The 16,617-nt window shown below is 40.6% G+C and overlaps 3 protein-coding genes across 3 annotated transcripts; 2 read left to right on the top strand and 1 right to left on the bottom strand.

Moving 5' to 3' along the window:
• Nucleotides 1-577: 577 nt before the first annotated feature.
• On the bottom strand, nt 578-3,415 carry tmem186 (transmembrane protein 186). Its single transcript, XM_072384505.1, has 2 exons — nt 3,163-3,415; nt 578-1,744 (listed from the first exon to the last, which is right to left on the bottom strand). The coding sequence occupies exons 1-2, from the start codon at nt 3,163-3,165 to the stop codon at nt 1,079-1,081; spliced, it is 669 nt and encodes a 222-aa protein (XP_072240606.1). The 5' UTR covers nt 3,166-3,415; the 3' UTR covers nt 578-1,078.
• On the top strand, nt 3,411-10,189 carry gde1 (glycerophosphodiester phosphodiesterase 1). Its single transcript, XM_072384504.1, has 6 exons — nt 3,411-4,027; nt 4,466-4,641; nt 5,131-5,236; nt 6,051-6,143; nt 6,880-7,091; nt 7,349-10,189. The coding sequence occupies exons 1-6, from the start codon at nt 3,743-3,745 to the stop codon at nt 7,494-7,496; spliced, it is 1,020 nt and encodes a 339-aa protein (XP_072240605.1). The 5' UTR covers nt 3,411-3,742; the 3' UTR covers nt 7,497-10,189.
• Nucleotides 10,190-12,141: 1,952 nt separating this feature from the next.
• mcrip2 (MAPK regulated corepressor interacting protein 2) lies at nt 12,142-16,520 on the top strand. Its single transcript, XM_072384503.1, has 5 exons — nt 12,142-12,706; nt 12,881-12,950; nt 14,132-14,265; nt 15,010-15,117; nt 16,049-16,520. The coding sequence occupies exons 1-5, from the start codon at nt 12,652-12,654 to the stop codon at nt 16,117-16,119; spliced, it is 438 nt and encodes a 145-aa protein (XP_072240604.1). The 5' UTR covers nt 12,142-12,651; the 3' UTR covers nt 16,120-16,520.
• Nucleotides 16,521-16,617: the final 97 nt, after the last annotated feature.

Here is a 16,617-nt window from a genome sequence, read left to right as displayed (position 1 = left end):
TGCAAAGCCTATATTTTCAATGGATAACATATTGGATTACAATTTCATGTTGCTCCCTTCACAAAGCATCTGACAATCACTTTTCCTCCAGAACTTCCAGAAAAGAGCACTTAAGTATATTTCTCCGCAATTGATCTGCTTTTTTAAAATTCTGATTATACGGCTTTGGTGCTTTCTGAAGTGGATAGTGCTTACATTTCTTTCTGAGGCATAAGAGGACTAAAACATTACCGTACATGTTGTGGTTGATATAGTTCAAGGTTATGGCCTGATTTAGGCACCTCTGCATCCCCACTGGCTTTGCAGAGGCAGTGGCTGAGTCTTTAGGTAGTGCATCAGCTTCAAGGGGAGGATTGTCTTAACAGGCTGCATCTGTGAAGATGGAGTATAAAAGCATCCAGGTAAAACACAAAGCATATATCTACATCTTTTTTACTTAAAAAAAACCCCTCTTTTCTTAATCTCTGTATTTAGTTTCCACTTTATATTGTGGCCTTCAAACAGACTTGTAACACATTGTAACCTGGAAACAGTCATGTTGTACAGTGAGTTCACATGTTTTCATCTTGTATTGTTATATCAGTATTTTTGCGGTTGCTTCACTAACAGCGTTGTGTTATATTCTGCAGTGCGGTGCTTTCTGAATCTGGGCCATTCCAACACCTAACTTGTAGCAAGATTGTTCCTAAAATATGGATCAGAACTAACTGTCTAAGGCTGAACTGCAAATGAAGGAAATGTAAATATTTGGGAATAAAATTGCCATTCGAGGAAGGAACAATGCAAGTATCTGATCAGTTCAAGCCTTTTTTAACTGTCTGTTCATTGCTCCATAAGGATATTCAGGATTCATTCACATGGACGAAAACAACTCTCATTCATCTACTGATTCTCAGTGAATGTACCAGACTGCCAATATTTCAGTCAGAAATTATAAGAGCAACAATTTTCAAATGTATAATATTATGTTTTTAATTATTTGTCATGCACAGCTTATCTACCTCATACTTGTCATGTTTTAATCAGAATATCCAGGATAATTCTATGATTTTTTTAAAGAAAAATTATGAACAAATGATCATTTTAAGCTTCCAAACACTTTCTCAAAACTCTGTTTGTCCAAGACTCGTCCGTAGTTAGTGGAGAAATACAAAGTCTCTGCAGTGCTGTATCTCTTCAGTTTCAGTATGGTCTCATTTGCCGAGTCCCCTGTATCACAGATAGTCATTACGTCTGACACGGGGATGTAGATATTATGGCGCTTGCCCCAAAAAGTGAGGTGGGAAACTTTGAGCGTTGTCTGGGATGGATCCAGGTACATCATCCCTACGACCCTCCTGAAGAAGTAACTGGCAGTGTACAGCATGACACCAGCAAACAGCGCAATTCCCGTGGAGTAGCTGACTTGAAAGAGGGAGGCGCTTCCTTGGAAGTAGAGCACATACACTGGGGGCAAGATGACCAAAGTGATCGCAGTTTGGAGCAGTTTGAGCCTGGACACGGCTCTGAGGAGCTTAATGTGTGGCAAAGTGTAAATCATAGAGTACTTCTGTGTGGATAAGTCTGAGTATCTGACCAGGGCTGTGACTTTAGGTGTGAGGGATCCATGGCAGCTCTGATGGATTGGTGTGTGACCTTGAGAACCAAGTTGCGAAACACAAGTTATCTGGCCTGAGAGCAGACATGATCCTCTTGTGCAGGACAGGATGTTGGAAGTTAACCTGCTCAGCAACACTGACCTGATCTGTGGAAAAGTAACAGCGATCAGATAAGACAGACCTCTCAATCCAAAAACAAAGTGCAGACTGATCAATTAGTCTTTCTCAAGGACTGATTAAACCTCCAAAAACTAATCTGCTCATTAAAATAGATCCACAGGTCACCAAAAATGTTGTTCTACAGCAAATACATTGAAAAGGCTGCTTGAGATGCAGAAGTTTTATTTTTTTGTGTGAAATAATCTGTGACTGATTCCTTCAAATAACTGGTTAATGCCAGTCATCTCAAAATTAAAAATAATAGACCCGATTAAGTGGTCTACCACTACAAGATCTAGTAGATGTTCAAACTTTAAGTAGACGTTTTAGTTTCGAACCCACAAACTTAATTGTATGCAGATCAACAACAAACAGATGCCAAATTATCACAAAGTCACACAAAAAGGTCTTTAAAAGACAAGCAAAATTACCAAAGTGAACATCAAATTACCACTAAGAGAAACTAAATTGACAAGACAGCCACAACAAAGATACTGGACAGGATATAAAAACATGTGCAAGACACACAGCTGGACAGAGAACTACTTCACAGTCTACCCCCTTATCCTATTTTCCAAATTCAACAAATTCAACAAAATGAGATGTCTTTGCTTTACAGCCAGATTTATATTAAATATGATTAGAAGTGTATCATCTACGCATTGTTTTGTTACAGCATAGAGCCAGATTTCATTATTTTTCCACCAGATGAGCATTAAAAGTGTTTGTGACAATTTTTAGATTTGTCCCTGATCCAATTTATATGTGGGATTAACATGGCACGCCCCCTTCAGAAGTCCCAGATGCTGAAAAGACTTCAGAATAAGGTACTCTGGTTTATCCTTTAAGCTTGTCCATCACACCTCCTTGCTCCTCTTTCCTACTGGTTCATTTCATGAATTTGACATTTTAAGCATATTTAGCAGAGATCGACTTCTGGGGGAAGCAAAGAGAAGTCAAAGAGGCAAATATAAGACAAGTGAGACGTGCTTTAGATCTTATATGGGATGACGATTTTAAAAAAAGTGTCTCAGGTAAATATATCACATGTATACTAAACTCACTAAATACCAAATGAGATACAGTCCAAGTCAATCTAATTATTATGCAGTTTAACAAACAAACATTCCTTTTATTTTAAGAATTATACTGAGTACCGGTAGTTATATTTTGCAAGGTCAACAGCTTAATTTCAGGTTCAGTTCCATGATAAACAAAATATGACATATATGAAATTATTAGAAAAGGTCAACTTTTATATCATTACAAGAGGCCAGCCTTAATGATAGTGTTTGCAATACAAATATAGTCACAATAAGCAGCATAAAACTACAATTACACTTTCGCATTATCTCGTAATTTGTTTGGCATTGAAAGCAGAATGACATGTGGAAAATAAGCTCACCATGACTAGTGACTAGTTAAACAGGCAGAAGTAGACAAGCACAGACTTAGGAGGTGACCAAAGGCAGGTTGAGGTAGCTCACTGCATGCTAACATGAAGCCAGCGGTGACGCTCTTTAACCCGGAAGCGCAAAGCGTTGTTTTTAACCTTTTTGTTTGCTCGTGTGCCCCCTTGTGGAAAGTTTATAAATTATAAATTCAAACAAATGTCCTTGTGACTTCGTGAAAATTAAAGTCGAATTTGAACTGTTTTTTTTTTTTCTGGTTTGCGGGTTTGCAGACTCGACGACACGGAAGAGCAAAGCTGTCATATCCGCCGTTGAGTGCAACCTTAAAGTGGTCCTGTCGTTTAACGGGTTAAAAGCCTGCATATTTTCGGGATTTTTTACCTTTCTTAGTATTTTCATAATACTTTTAAAAGCTCCTGTTGTACCTTAGCCGGGCGGAGCATGCGTCAGATAAGGCGTTTGGAAAAAAATATATTTTCAGGGTTATAAATGTCACATTGACAGGCTGCGGCACTTCCGCGATTAGTTGCTTTTTCTGGTCTCTGACAAAAGAAGAAATCAGGAGAACAACAGATGACAACAACAACAATGCTTCAACTGGGAGATGAAGTCTGCCTCTTCTCGCTTGTCTTCGTGGTGGTCCTACTGGGGACTCGAAGCCCACTATGGACAACAGTCCTCACCGCCTCCCTCTACCTTTTTCTGGCCATGTTCCGGTTCCCCCAGGTCGCAACCAGCCGAGCTCGGCAGGTGCTGCACCCTGCTTCGCCCGCGGCGGACACCGGGAAGGTATCGGTGGTCGCTCACCGGGGCGGTGGGCACGACGCACCGGAGAACACGATAGCAGCTATACGGGAGGTGAGAGGTGCAGGGTGGAAAGATTTGAGGCGTTTCTCCTTCACATGACCTGTGATGGTCGCAACTTGTGTCATATTTTCATCCTTGACACAAAAAGAAAAACTTCAAATCTTCAAAAAGTTCAAAGTAGTTTTAAACAAGGATGCAGATATCAGGAGGTATGGGTGGCAGGCCAGTGATGTACACCGCTGTACAAATAATACTGCCAGATGTGAGATATTTTGCAGCTTAAATCCTGTTAGTTCTTTCATTAAAAAGCATTTTGTGACAAACTTTCATTTTCATCTCTGTTATGCAGTGTCACCTCATTTATAGGCCAACTTATTTAGATTACATCAGAAAGTAGCCTTTCAATTTCCTTGATTAATTTATTCTCTTTTTTTTTTAGACTCCATCCAAGAAAGCTTGATTTTATATAACACTGCTGTTTTGTTGCAGGCCAGTAAGAATGGTGCAACCGGCGTGGAGCTGGACCTGGAGTTTTCATCAGACGGCATCCCAATACTGATGCATGATGACACTGTGGATCGGACCACCAACGGGTCTGGGCCGCTCAGCCAGATGAGATTTTCAGAGTTGGGTAAACTGGATGCAGCTGCTAAACATCGACTCAGGTGAGAAGCAGGCATATAGATAAGAATGCACTCCTAAAGCACACAGATTAGGGCAGGTGCTTTAAACTGTAAATCCACTGTAGGCTTTGCATCAGTGTTGTTGTACACTTGAAACTAGTTGTTTTGAGACAGATGATTAGTGTCAGTGATGCCAACGCAGGCTGTGTGCAGTTCAGGTATCTTGGTTGGTTTAATTTGAGACATTTGTGTGTTGCAACAATCTGCAGGGCTTTCTTTTGGGACTTTTCTGACATTCGGCAAGAAATGTAAAATCTCACTCAATAACAAGACCATAAAAATACCTGAATTTCTGATCAGTGTCGGATTAAACTGGTTTTATTTTCTATTATATTGTCAAGGTTCAACTGTGCGAAACTCAGCCTCATGAAGGGATGTCATCATAATTCATGCAGATAAAAAACAGAAAATGTTCTTCACCTTTGAAATCCATGACCTGTAAACGGGAGCTTTGCTCGTTTCCTTCGTCAGGGACAAGTTTGCAGGAGAGAGGATCCCAACTCTGGAGGAAGCGGTGGAGGAATGCATCAAACTGCAGCTCACAATCTACTTTGATGTCAAAGGTCATCCAGATGAGGTGCAGCCACCAAAACAAACAAACATAGAATTTATTATTTATTATATTTATATTTATAACGTATTTATTTATGATGTTAGTTGTTTTAATTGATCAGCCTGCAGGCAATATTGAAAAAGGCAGAGAACGCCATGCTGGGACAAGATGGTTTTTACAGGGCTCCAGTACAAAATCATCATGGTGCATCTGCAGGGGTTTGATAGGGTTGTTTATATGTTGCTGTGCTGAAACAGCCCAGCAGCTCATTAGTTGATCCAAAAGTTACGAGGATGGTCTGTATTAATTCTGCCTGCTGAAACCACATAGATAAAGCTTTAGCTGTATTTATTTGTGTGAATAAAACAAAAAGTAGATTAATCATGAGCTGAAGGCTTAATCATTCGCAGTGAGGCCCTGTTACTTTACAAACAATTAAGTAACAAGTAAGAAAGGATGTTCTAGTTCACGTTTAAAAAAGCAAATGCCCAATCTCACAAACTATTCAATGTTTCTCGAAAATCTGACTTCATCTCTAGTTTGTCGCTTACAATCCTGAGCCAAACGACACAGTCTCAACACAGAGACTGCGCACATTTTATTCAGCACATTGAAAGGCTTTTAGCAGCTTGATGCGTGTCTGTTGAGGTGCAGTTTCAGGTGCATTAGGAATGCAGAGCTGCTGTGTTGATTATTGTTTCAGGCGCTGACTAGAGGCCCCACAGCAGTGTGTCAATACACATGCAGCTGTTAGTTACCACCAAGTGGTTGGATGGGAACACCATAAACAAAAACACAAAGCCTGACGCACTCTAACTGTTTTTTCCTTCCCACCCAGGCAGCCGCAGCTCTAAAAGACTTGTATAAGAAGCATCCGGTCCTCTACAACAGCAGCATCGTCTGCTCCTTCGAGCCCAAAGTCATCTACAGGGTGAGAGGACTCTGCCAGTTACTGTGTCTGAACAGTTTCAGATGTAGTTGTTTGCATGAAAAGTTCAAACTGACGTGGATCTTAAAAAGCTTTGAGTTCATACCAGTATAAGAAAAGCTGTGTCACATATTTTCATATAATTATACAGCTGGGTATACTGGCTGTGTTACAATTTACAATAAGACGGTAAGGAAAACTATTATTGCACAGCAGAAAGGGGGCAATTAAGAATGAAATGACACATTTGAAGATTTTCTGGTGACAAGGATGCAGCCAGTCGTCTTGTAAACATCTCAGAAAAAAAAAAAACACTAAAATATAAACCCTGACAGTGTCCTTTATTCTAATCTGTCTGCTTTACTCTGCACACAGTCGGGTTAAGTCTTTGCAAATACATTTGCTATCTTATAGATCACAACACTTTGCTTTAACGATGCTTTACACACATTTATGTGTGTGAAACCACAGGAGCTGATTGGTTGATCTCGAGCTTCTCATTTTCATTCCATTTAATTCATTCATTCGTCTGTCCTAACAAATGTTTTGCACATGCAGACAAATAAAATTTAGATATCGGCCTTATGGCTCATATTGGGCCAAAAATCCCTTTCAAAAATGGTTTGTCGTGTCTGAGTAAACCAAAACAAAGCAGAAAAGCTTCATTCCTGTGGTGTGTTACCGGTGTAGCTGCTGTAGTACAGACGTCATCAACACTTTGTTTTCCACCCTTGTCCAGATGAGACAGAGTGACCCTGAAGTGGTCACAGCATTGACCCACAGGCCATGGAGCCTGAGTCGTTTTGGAGATGGTGCCCCACGTTTCTCGTCGCTATGGAAACATCAGTGGGTGACGCTGATGGACATCTTGTTGGACTGGGCGCATCATCACGTATTGTGGAGGCTGTGTGGCATCTCAGCTTTCCTGATACAGAAGAACTTTGTGTCACCGTGAGTTTCTGAAGCTGAGAGCCAACAGTCATGTGCTCACATCAGCGCAGCTGATTTTAGACAGTGTGTAAAATTCCTCTTTTGAAGACATCAAAATCCAGTTTTACTATGTTTTGTTGGATATTACCTGACATTCTGAGATGTTTCCAGAACATTCTTCATGAACTGATAGTCAGATAAGTTGAATGACTAAAGAGTAGTAGCTTATGGTGTTGTTGTCACCAGGCAAACGCTCTGTTCCTGTGTGCTCTCTGCAGGGACTATGTGCAGTACTGGGCCCAGAGGGGGGTGGAAGTTGTAGCCTGGACCGTCAACACAAAAGTGGAGAAGGAGTACTACCAGGAGCTGCTGCACATCAACTACATCACAGACAGCCTTGTGGAGGACTGTGAACCTCACTACTGAGGAACATGGGAACCCAGCAAACCATGCGCTCATCCTCTTTGTAAGTCAGAATTCATAAATAAAAGGAACTTTTCATTCACGACTTATTACCCACATGTGGCGTCAGGTAAGATAAAATGTTACCTTGTCAGAACTTGTTTTATCTCGAGATGGTTTCAAATCTGTAAGTGTGTTTCTCTGTATTCATGGATGAATATTCGCTGACTCAGTCAAACCCATTAGACTTGGGTTCTTACTTAATAACAAGAGGCCAAGTAATGAGTTTTGTTATCACTGGAACACTTTATTTTTATGACTTCAGTCAGGTGTGTTGCGTTTATAGACATTTTGATACAGTGTTAAAATGAGTCTATGACGGACCTGTATCAAACGTACTGTATACAACAACTCAGGACTCTTAGGATTTTTATTGCTTGATTGTTTGTTTGTCTTGTTAAATTAGTCAGCTTATGTCTTTCAAGGCCTATAATGTGTGAAGCACTGTCTGTGTATTTAGCATTTTTCCATTACATGGTACATTACAGTTGAACACAGAGTGACTCTTCCCTGCTCTGTTTTCTGGTGAAGAGAGTGAAACCCCTCCACATGAGTGAGATCAGCTGTTTATCATTGCAGCGTGTATGAAGCTCCAATGAAACGAGACACACAACTTTGCTGTGTATGCGGTTATTATATTAGATTGATTTAGCAGATGCTTCTATCCAAAGTAACTTACAAGTGAGGAGTTTAAAGTGGTGCAGTAGGAAGGTTTGAGTATCTTTTAGGGGAGATCATAACCGCTGAGCGCTACAGAGCTCAACTCTGATCCATTTACAAATCCACACGTGCAATTAATAAACACGTTTGTGCAGCCACCGATCATGAATACAGGCAATCCTTGCACATGAACGACATTTCCGCAGTTCATGTTGTAAAATGTGTGCCGGCCTTTCAAACGAGCTCTTAAAACAAGGAAGTGTTTTGGTGTTTGTGCGCCGATGGAGCGATGTTGTTGTTTCCACCCACAGGTGGTGTTTCAGACCCATCCGCATCGTTTAGTATCTGTTATGTGGTTTTGTCTACAGCGGAAAGACGAAAAAATGAATAAAATTGTACCATGTAATGGAGAAATGCCACGAAGGTCATCAAAGTGACATAAACTACCTAAAGATGATTTTTATTCCACATGAATGTCGAATGCAAATTTATATCCAGTATGAACATGTATCATGCATATTTAAGAAAAGCATATATGAAACTTAGGTGTAACATAGAAGATCATTGACATGCATATTGTCTTTTTCTGACCTTCCCCTCTCCTAATGGAGTCTATCTGCTTTTGCAGAATTAATATAAAAATATAAAGTAGCACAGAAAATTAATAGATCTTTGGGAAATATTATTAAGAATCATTAAGGGAGCAAATAAGTCCAGAAAATATGGAAAAACTAAAAGGAAAATTAGGGAAAACAAATGAAAAAAGGTTCAAACAAATCTTGTGGGATCTATCTATTAAGACAAATAAAACAGAATTATTGTAAACATTTATTTCTGTACATATTTTTATATCTTTATGTATATAGTTTTTTTTTATGCAAGACAACCCAAAAATGACAAAATCGAATTTGATAAAACTTGCTTGTGAGTTGCAGCATTGAGCAACGAACTATCCAATAAACTTTGATCAACTGAGATCACTTTGGTCAAAACTGTGAAATCCAGCAGAAGTCTGAACAACCAATGTGCTTTCTGACTGCTCTGGTTTTAGATTGGTCTCCTTTTTCTTTTCTTTTTTTAATAATTTCATTGTTTTTATCCCTTTTTATTTTTTATCCTCCTTATTTTCCCTTTTGTTTTTGCTTTTCCTAATCTAAAGCTTGGAGAAATTGCCAACGTCAGCACTTTATCTATCAGCCTTTTCTTTAAAATAAAGATTGGCTTCTTTTACTCCTGAGATACTGTAGGTGCTACTAGAGAGGGAAGAGGGGGGATTAAGTTACAAAGATAAATAAATTATATAAAAAATTTGAAGAAAAATCAGCAATTTACTTGAAGAAAATAAGTAAATACATGAAAAATTGTTACAAATATATATATGGGAAAAAACAGTGTTTTCTAATGTTTGTCTTTGTATTTCTGTTCTTAATTATTATCTTGTTTATATTTCATCTGTAGTATTATATCTGAGGAGCAGATACCAGGTAAAACATTTTTTGAAACACAACACGAGGAACTACCTGCTTTTAAAGTACAATTTGATAACAAAGACGTGTATATAGAAACATAAGGACGGTGCAGAGGGACAGTGGAGGTTGAGATGTGAATATTTGGCTTTTGTGATTCTGAATAAATACAGAAAATGGGCTGAGATGTACAGATGTAATTAATAACACTAAGAATGTGGGGCAAAAGTGATCAGTGCCAGTCAACCAGTATCTGTGATATTAGGGCATTTTAACTGGGACACTTAACTGGAACACAGCTGTAATTAATGTTGTATATGAGTAATTAAGAAAGCTTGATACACTTACTTGTATGCTTTTTCACCCAAATGTCAGCCATATCAGATAACAGGTGAAGGGTTTATTGTGGCAATTTGTCCTGAATGATAATGAATATTTGATTTCTTCTGGTGGAATATGTGTTGTGATGTGGAGAGGTTGTGCAGAGTTGAAACATCTATTAAATGTTGAACTTTTTCCATTTTAAAAGTACAGCTGTGGTCGCTGCATGTTTTTTCACGCCTTGCCGCAGCTGACGCTCAAAGACACCAGTTGGTTCCTAAAAGTGAGTGCTTTAAGCTCAGATCCCGCAGCAAACTCTTCAGTGGAACTCACGCACATCTTAGGAGAACACCAAAATACTTCAGACGGAGGAAGCTACACACACAACCTGGGAAAGCAACATCTTAAAAAGTGGCAGCATGCCTTCCTGGAGCATACTGTAAGCAACGTGTTCTTTAAAGGTTCTGGATGTCCGAAGCAGATCTGACGTAGTTTTGCATCTTTGCCTTTAAGCTTGTGGACTGTTGATGGTTAGTTCCTGGTCTTGCAGACTCAGGTGACTGACCCAGATAATACAGATGAATGTGGGAGGCGTAGTATTGGATATCACCCTGATAAGCCTGTCTGAGCTGCTTCTTCTCCCGGCTGATCTTCAAGCAGCTAAACCCGGACTGTCGGCCCACACTTTGTGATTTTCACCTGAACAACAGAGGCCACCTGTGCTGAAGACTTTTAAATCTCAGATGGGATGTTTATCAAACCACCCACATATATGTATGTAAGGAAAATATCACTGAAATGAAAATGTTATGACTTTTAGTTATTGTTTCATGAATTTTATCTGTAAGCAAACCGAGAAAGCAAAGAAAATAAGCGTTTTATTTCAGGTTTCTCAGATAAGCGTCTTTACAATGACTATCTGAGCAGTGGTTTAATGGGTGAAAGGTGATCGCACCGTCAAGGGGGCGTTCTGTGATGTCACAGGGAGGAGAGAGGTAAACAGAAACAACGAGAGCGGAAACGCAGGCGCTCTACCTTAAAAATAAAAGCTGCTAAAAATGTGCGCAGAACTGCAAATTTCTTGAGAAGTATTCAAAAATGTGAAAACACTGTTGGTGTATAATTTTGTCTTATTGTTATCACACTGTGTGCAAATGGATGATTCAGCGAGTAAGAAACAAGCTGATAAGTGGAGGAAATTATGAATAAAACAAAATGAATAAAAAGGTGTAGAAAAGAAAAGGTGGTGATTTGAGCCAAACAAAAACTACTGAGTGAAATTAAATTAACTTATTCCCAGAGAGCAGTAGAGGACCAGAAGATGACAGTTAAGTGTTTTCAGATTGTGATGGTTTCTAATGTAAAGAAGAAATGTCATATTAACTGGAACAGCGGTTCGGAAGACCAAGAAAACTCTGACTGCTGGAAAAAACGAATGCAATCTTCTTTCAGGAGATAAAACAAACTCTGGAGTGGTGGTGCACTCTGTCACGGTGCACCCACGCCCGCAATAATATGGCATAGACAGAAGAGTTATTAGAAGAAACCTTCTACTGTACCTTATATTAGAATTGAATATGAGAAGTTTGTCAATGAACTACTAAATCAAACTTCGAGTAGTTTTAGAAACGAGACCCATGTTGGAACCTGTTATCTGCAATGAGCGAATGTATGAAGAATTGTGGCAGGATTTGAGGGAAAGGAAGAGCATATCTACAACATTAGACTGTCTGTTAGAGAGGATGACCATGACAAAAAAAAGGATTATGTTTGTTAAAAGGATTCCAAAGACACCTCAAAAGCCACACTTTGCTATGGCCCTCACTCACAATACCCCAAGCCAACCATGATCCAAAATTTATAGAAAGACGTATATATTTTTTTTTTCAAAAGAGGAAAATACAAAACAGTCCAACATTTTGTACACCTAGAGGCTTCTTGCAGGAAGTTCTTGGCATCATAAAAAACTGTCTTATCTTTTGCTGAATTAGCTATTTAGAAGAGGAGAAAAATTGCATGCCACCTTTCATTTTCAGGACAGATGTAACAGCTGTGTACACGTGGAGACATAAATAATTGATATATATATAATTGTAATGCTTATGAAAGAGAGAGACGCTGGGGGGTTTATTTTGGAATTTTAGACCGGAAGTCTTATTAATCATTGCGTATAACTTGGTAATGGTTGAGCTTGTAGCTTCACAGTTCTGACTAAGGAAAAAACTGAGTGTGGTGCCCTTGTGGTTTGTCAGACAGCGGACGGGTCTTAGCCAGGTTCTCAGAACCGGCGGTGCAGAGAGGACAGTGTGTCCGGACCGGACTGCCACGATCCTCGGGCATCAGGAAGTGTCCGCCCCGCCTCCTTTAAATGTTCCCCGGCATTTGGACCTGCGTTCTCCTTGAATGACCTACACGCCACCTACAATACACGCAGCGGACGTCGGTCCATCGCAGTTGAACACCTGTTTGTTTGGAGCCGCTTGTACGCATTAACATACAGCGGACAGCAAGTCACAGCGAGTCTCACGCATGTTTCAGGCCGACTCTGGAGCAGCTGACCTGGGCAACAAACCGAGACCCGCTGCGTCAGGAGGAGCGGACTGGAAGCTGCTGTTGACCCTCGATGTTCGGACCTGATTTTTAACGCTACAGGATTTCTTGTGGTTTGCGGCATGATGTACACAATCACCAGAGGTCCCAGCAAACTCGTTACACAACGGAGGACAGGTGAGTGGCTGCGTGTTATCTAAAGCGTGATGCAATCTAACATCACCGCGCTTTGAGACGCACACAGGTAAAGTTTGGTGGATTGTTGCATCAGCCGTGCGGATCATTTTTTGGTGATAAAACTGTGCAGAACATGAGAACTACAACAAGCTCAACTGTTGAATTTCATCTCAGGTCCAACGCAACAGATCGAGAGCAAATTCAACGACTTGAAACTTAAACCGAAGTCTTGGCTCACGTCAAAGTAAGTAGCTGTTTTCTTTTTTAAAAAAAAATCCATTTACTTGTATTTTTGCCTCTTTTTTTCTTTTTGCGAGTTGGTCTTCCACCAGCGGGGGCCCAAAATACTTTGCACGTGTACACGGAGAGCGATCATGTAACGCCTGTGGCTTGAGTCCATTATCGGACTCAACTTTTCACGCGGCATCTTGACAGCCTTTTAGGTCGGACAGGAGGTGTCATGTTGGGAGAATTACAATGTGTGGCGTGGACCGCCGCTCTGACACCTGTGGCAGCTCCTTAACGGCCTGTGAGACCGCGTTTACGCCCGCGTTTACTTCAGGTTCTGTCTGGAAAAGTGCGAATAAGTAGTAAGAACTTAACTTAGTAAAGTGAGCAGCTCCATCATCACAGATATAAATCAGGTTGGAAAACATCGGAAACAAGTCTCATAACTCCATGCTGCACAAAGCTTTCATGTGCGTAACTGGCTCTGGGTACCCAATAAAGGGGGTAAAGCCAAGTTAGTCAAATGCATTTAATTCATTTATCATCCGAAAACGTCTATAAAGTCGTTAGCTTTGACAGTTTGCTGGTCTGGAATATTCGGGTGTGTGTTAACAAAAACAAAGGCGGAAAGATGGCAGTTGTGTTATATAAGGCCAAAAAACAGCTTATTCACTCAGTGCTTCTGCATTTTTGGCTTAGCTTTTGTTAAAAAGAAAATCACTCTGTGATATGTAGTTCATGTTGAGGTTGTAATGACCTAATAATAATAACAGTTTTCTTGTTGAATGGTAAATACAGCTTAGGTACTGAAATGGGTTTTGCTTTCCGTTGCAGCTACACATTGTGAAATTCTAAAATATTCTGAAAGGCAGAAGGTCATGTTCTGTACGTTGTTAGTTGAAAGACAATCAGGCTGCCCTCTGTGGTTAAAAGCTGTGTGGAAAGCAGAGGTGGACCTGAAGTTATCGTTTTTCTTGCACTTGTAATGGATAAACCTTTGATGCAGCCTGGGGTTAAAATGCATAACTGCATGATGTTAAGAAGTCAAAGTAAAATCAGTTTACATGCCAACTAGTCTACCAGCAGCCTTTTTTTTTTCTTCTTCCAATTCACCCTCAAACTTTGCATTCTGGTGATATCGACTTTCCTGAACCACAAGCTGCTCCCCTGCAATCAGTTCTTTGGTGTCCTCTCCAGCTCTCCGCCCCCAAAGATAGTGTTCAATCGTCTGAACGGGAAGCGCCACAACGGTGCGGCCACACAGAAGAGCCAGAGTCCAGCAGAGGGATTCACTCCTGCACACGAGGAGAACGTCAGATTTGTCTATGAAGGTGAGGGTCAAAGTGTGAGGTCAGATGTCCAAGTTTAAGCCTGGAATGGTTGAAAGGTTCAGAGTAGAACGACTTTCCATTGAAAGTCTCTGTGTTTGAAGATATTTTAAACCTTCTCCCTGTTAAAGGGAGCTTTGGGAAGTTTTTCCTTTATCCAGGGCATCGGGCACAGTGCAAACTGTAAATTAAATTGTAGAACTTTTCATATAAGGCTGCATAAATACAGCTGAGTCACTGAGGCTTTCAGAAAGAAAAATGTGGCACAGCAAGAATTCAACAAACTGTTCTCAGTGTTAAAGCTTTTAAAGTTTAGCTTCCATACGACTGGTTTGTTGGTGTTTGTTCATAATAAACGACCGCTTTACATTATAAATAAACGGGTGGCTGGAAGGTTGTGGGCAAAGTGAGCTGGAGACCCTTCCGCATCCTTTTGAGGTTTATCTCGAGGTTAACCAGGAAATCCTTCACCACCAGCTGATAAGCTGCCAACACAAACCTGCCCAGCACTCTCACAAGGTCACCAGCCGGCGGTAGTTTGTGCAAATCAATTTAACTGTCAAATTATTCCTAAAAGCAGACGGTGCTCCGCAGAGTTGGCGTTTTAAAGGCAGTTAGCTTTGTTATGGTAGAGGCCTTTGTTGTGGTTTAAGAAGACAAATAAAATGCACCTTGTGTTTGAAATAGTTGTATTTTAATGTCCAGGTAGTGTTGAAAATGTCTGAAAAGCGTGTGTGGTGTTGACAGTATGGCAGGAGGTGGAGCAGAAGCTGGAAGACAGAGACCGAGGGGAGTCAGCTGACAGCCAGGGGCCTGTTCAGTACACCGAGAAGACCCCCAGTGCTGTGATGAAGAGTAAGTACCCGCACCTTCTACAAGCTCCATGCTTCAAAAAAACAAAAAAAACTAAGGAAATTCACCCTCGTAAAATCTAATCCCTTTATGGTTTATAGCATCCTAACTTCCTGCTGTAACCTTCTGCTCTTTGGACCAGTAATCTCACCTTCTGTTTATTATGACTGGTTCTTAAACCCAGACACAGATGTGTTGACTGCTCTCCTCCTTCCAAAAGGATCCCATGTTTTGGTTCATCTGTAGCCAGAGGGCAGCTGTTGTAATAGTCTGCTTTAATTTTTAACTCCTCGTTGCTTTATGAGGACCTGTTTGCTCCAGATACAGCAGCCACAGTCTGTGTCTCATCTTGGATCACACACTCACACACCTTTGTGCTCCTTGGTTGTGACGGGTTGAATCATTCACAGAAAAGATCATTTCAATTCGATCTAAGGCTCTTAGAAAAGGCTGACAAAGTCAAATGTGTTTCATGTTGTTGATTATACTTTCTTGGATAATAGCATGGCTTAGTCCACCATTTTAGTTGGATCTCAAATGACTAAGTGGGATCTCTGTGGACATTCCCATCAGTTTCTGTTCTCCTCAGTGCTAATTAACAAATATTAGCACATCAGTGCTCTAAATTATAGGCACCAAGGTAAACATACCCGTTTAGTACTAACATGTCGGCATGCTGATGTGTATTAATATTTGTAACCTAAAGGTACTGACAGTTAAAACATCCAAACTGCCTTAATTTCACCTGTAATGAGTAACTGTGTAAAAACATGCTGTCTCTTCATGATTTCCCATCTGCTCTATCACATAGTTTCTTTTTAAATGAATTCTATTAATCATTTACACGACCAAATGAATTATCAATAGACAAATTGACAGTCAGTCTTCAGATCAGATTACCCTTTAATCCTCGCGCCCCTCATTTTCCGCGCAGACTTTGTGCCTATAGACCTGGAGGAGTGGTGGGCTCAGCGCTTCCTCGCCAACATCGCCAACCTGTCGTGACTGTGCGAGGCTGTGAGCCAGGACAGAAAGCTCTGTGTTGCTGCTCCTTTGGCGAGTCATCACAAGTGGAAGTGGAAGGGAGGCGAGCCGCTCTCCGGGATCTGCAGTGTTGTGGCGTAATTTGGAATCCGATTTGATGCCTTGTGCTCCATGCTGGTGTAGAGAAACCTGAGTGCACAACACAGAACTGCCCCCCCCCCCCCTCTAAGTGCAACAGCAGCGACCTGACAGAGAACTCTGACAGCATGGATTTTATGTTGTGCTGCATTAAAGGACCGGTGTCTCTACTTGAATGACGTTCTGTGAAGCTGTGAGATTTTTCTTGTCTCCTTTCTTAAGTGTGCTCGGCTCTATGTACATCTGACTGATGTTTGGATATAAAGTAAAATGTTTTTCAAAAACTCTCCGTGTGATGGAATTCCTTAAATTAAGCTAGTTGTTGCCCTGAAGTTTTTCATCATTTGGTTTTCCCCTATTTGGACCTTCACATGTGCTTTT

This window comes from Leuresthes tenuis, unplaced genomic scaffold (assembly GCF_036924035.1).
Source record: "Leuresthes tenuis unplaced genomic scaffold, fLeuTen1.0.hap1 SCAF_4, whole genome shotgun sequence".
NCBI lineage: Eukaryota > Metazoa > Chordata > Actinopteri > Atheriniformes > Atherinopsidae > Leuresthes > Leuresthes tenuis.
The sequence above is the reverse complement of the archived record's forward strand: the minus strand, read 5'-3'. Positions and strand labels throughout refer to the sequence as shown.

Coding starts and splice junctions, on each gene's coding strand:
- gde1 (XM_072384504.1), top strand. CDS start 3,743: ATGACAACAACAACAATGCTTCAACTGGGAGATGAAGTCTGCCTCTTC. Junction 4,642..5,130: donor GCTGCTAAACATCGACTCAG/GTGAGAAGCAGG, acceptor TTCCTTCGTCAG/GGACAAGTTTGCAGGAGAGA. Junction 7,092..7,348: donor CAGAAGAACTTTGTGTCACC/GTGAGTTTCTGA, acceptor TGCTCTCTGCAG/GGACTATGTGCAGTACTGGG.
- mcrip2 (XM_072384503.1), top strand. CDS start 12,652: ATGATGTACACAATCACCAGAGGTCCCAGCAAACTCGTTACACAACGG. Junction 12,951..14,131: donor AAGTCTTGGCTCACGTCAAA/GTAAGTAGCTGT, acceptor TGTCCTCTCCAG/CTCTCCGCCCCCAAAGATAG. Junction 15,118..16,048: donor CCCCAGTGCTGTGATGAAGA/GTAAGTACCCGC, acceptor TTTTCCGCGCAG/ACTTTGTGCCTATAGACCTG.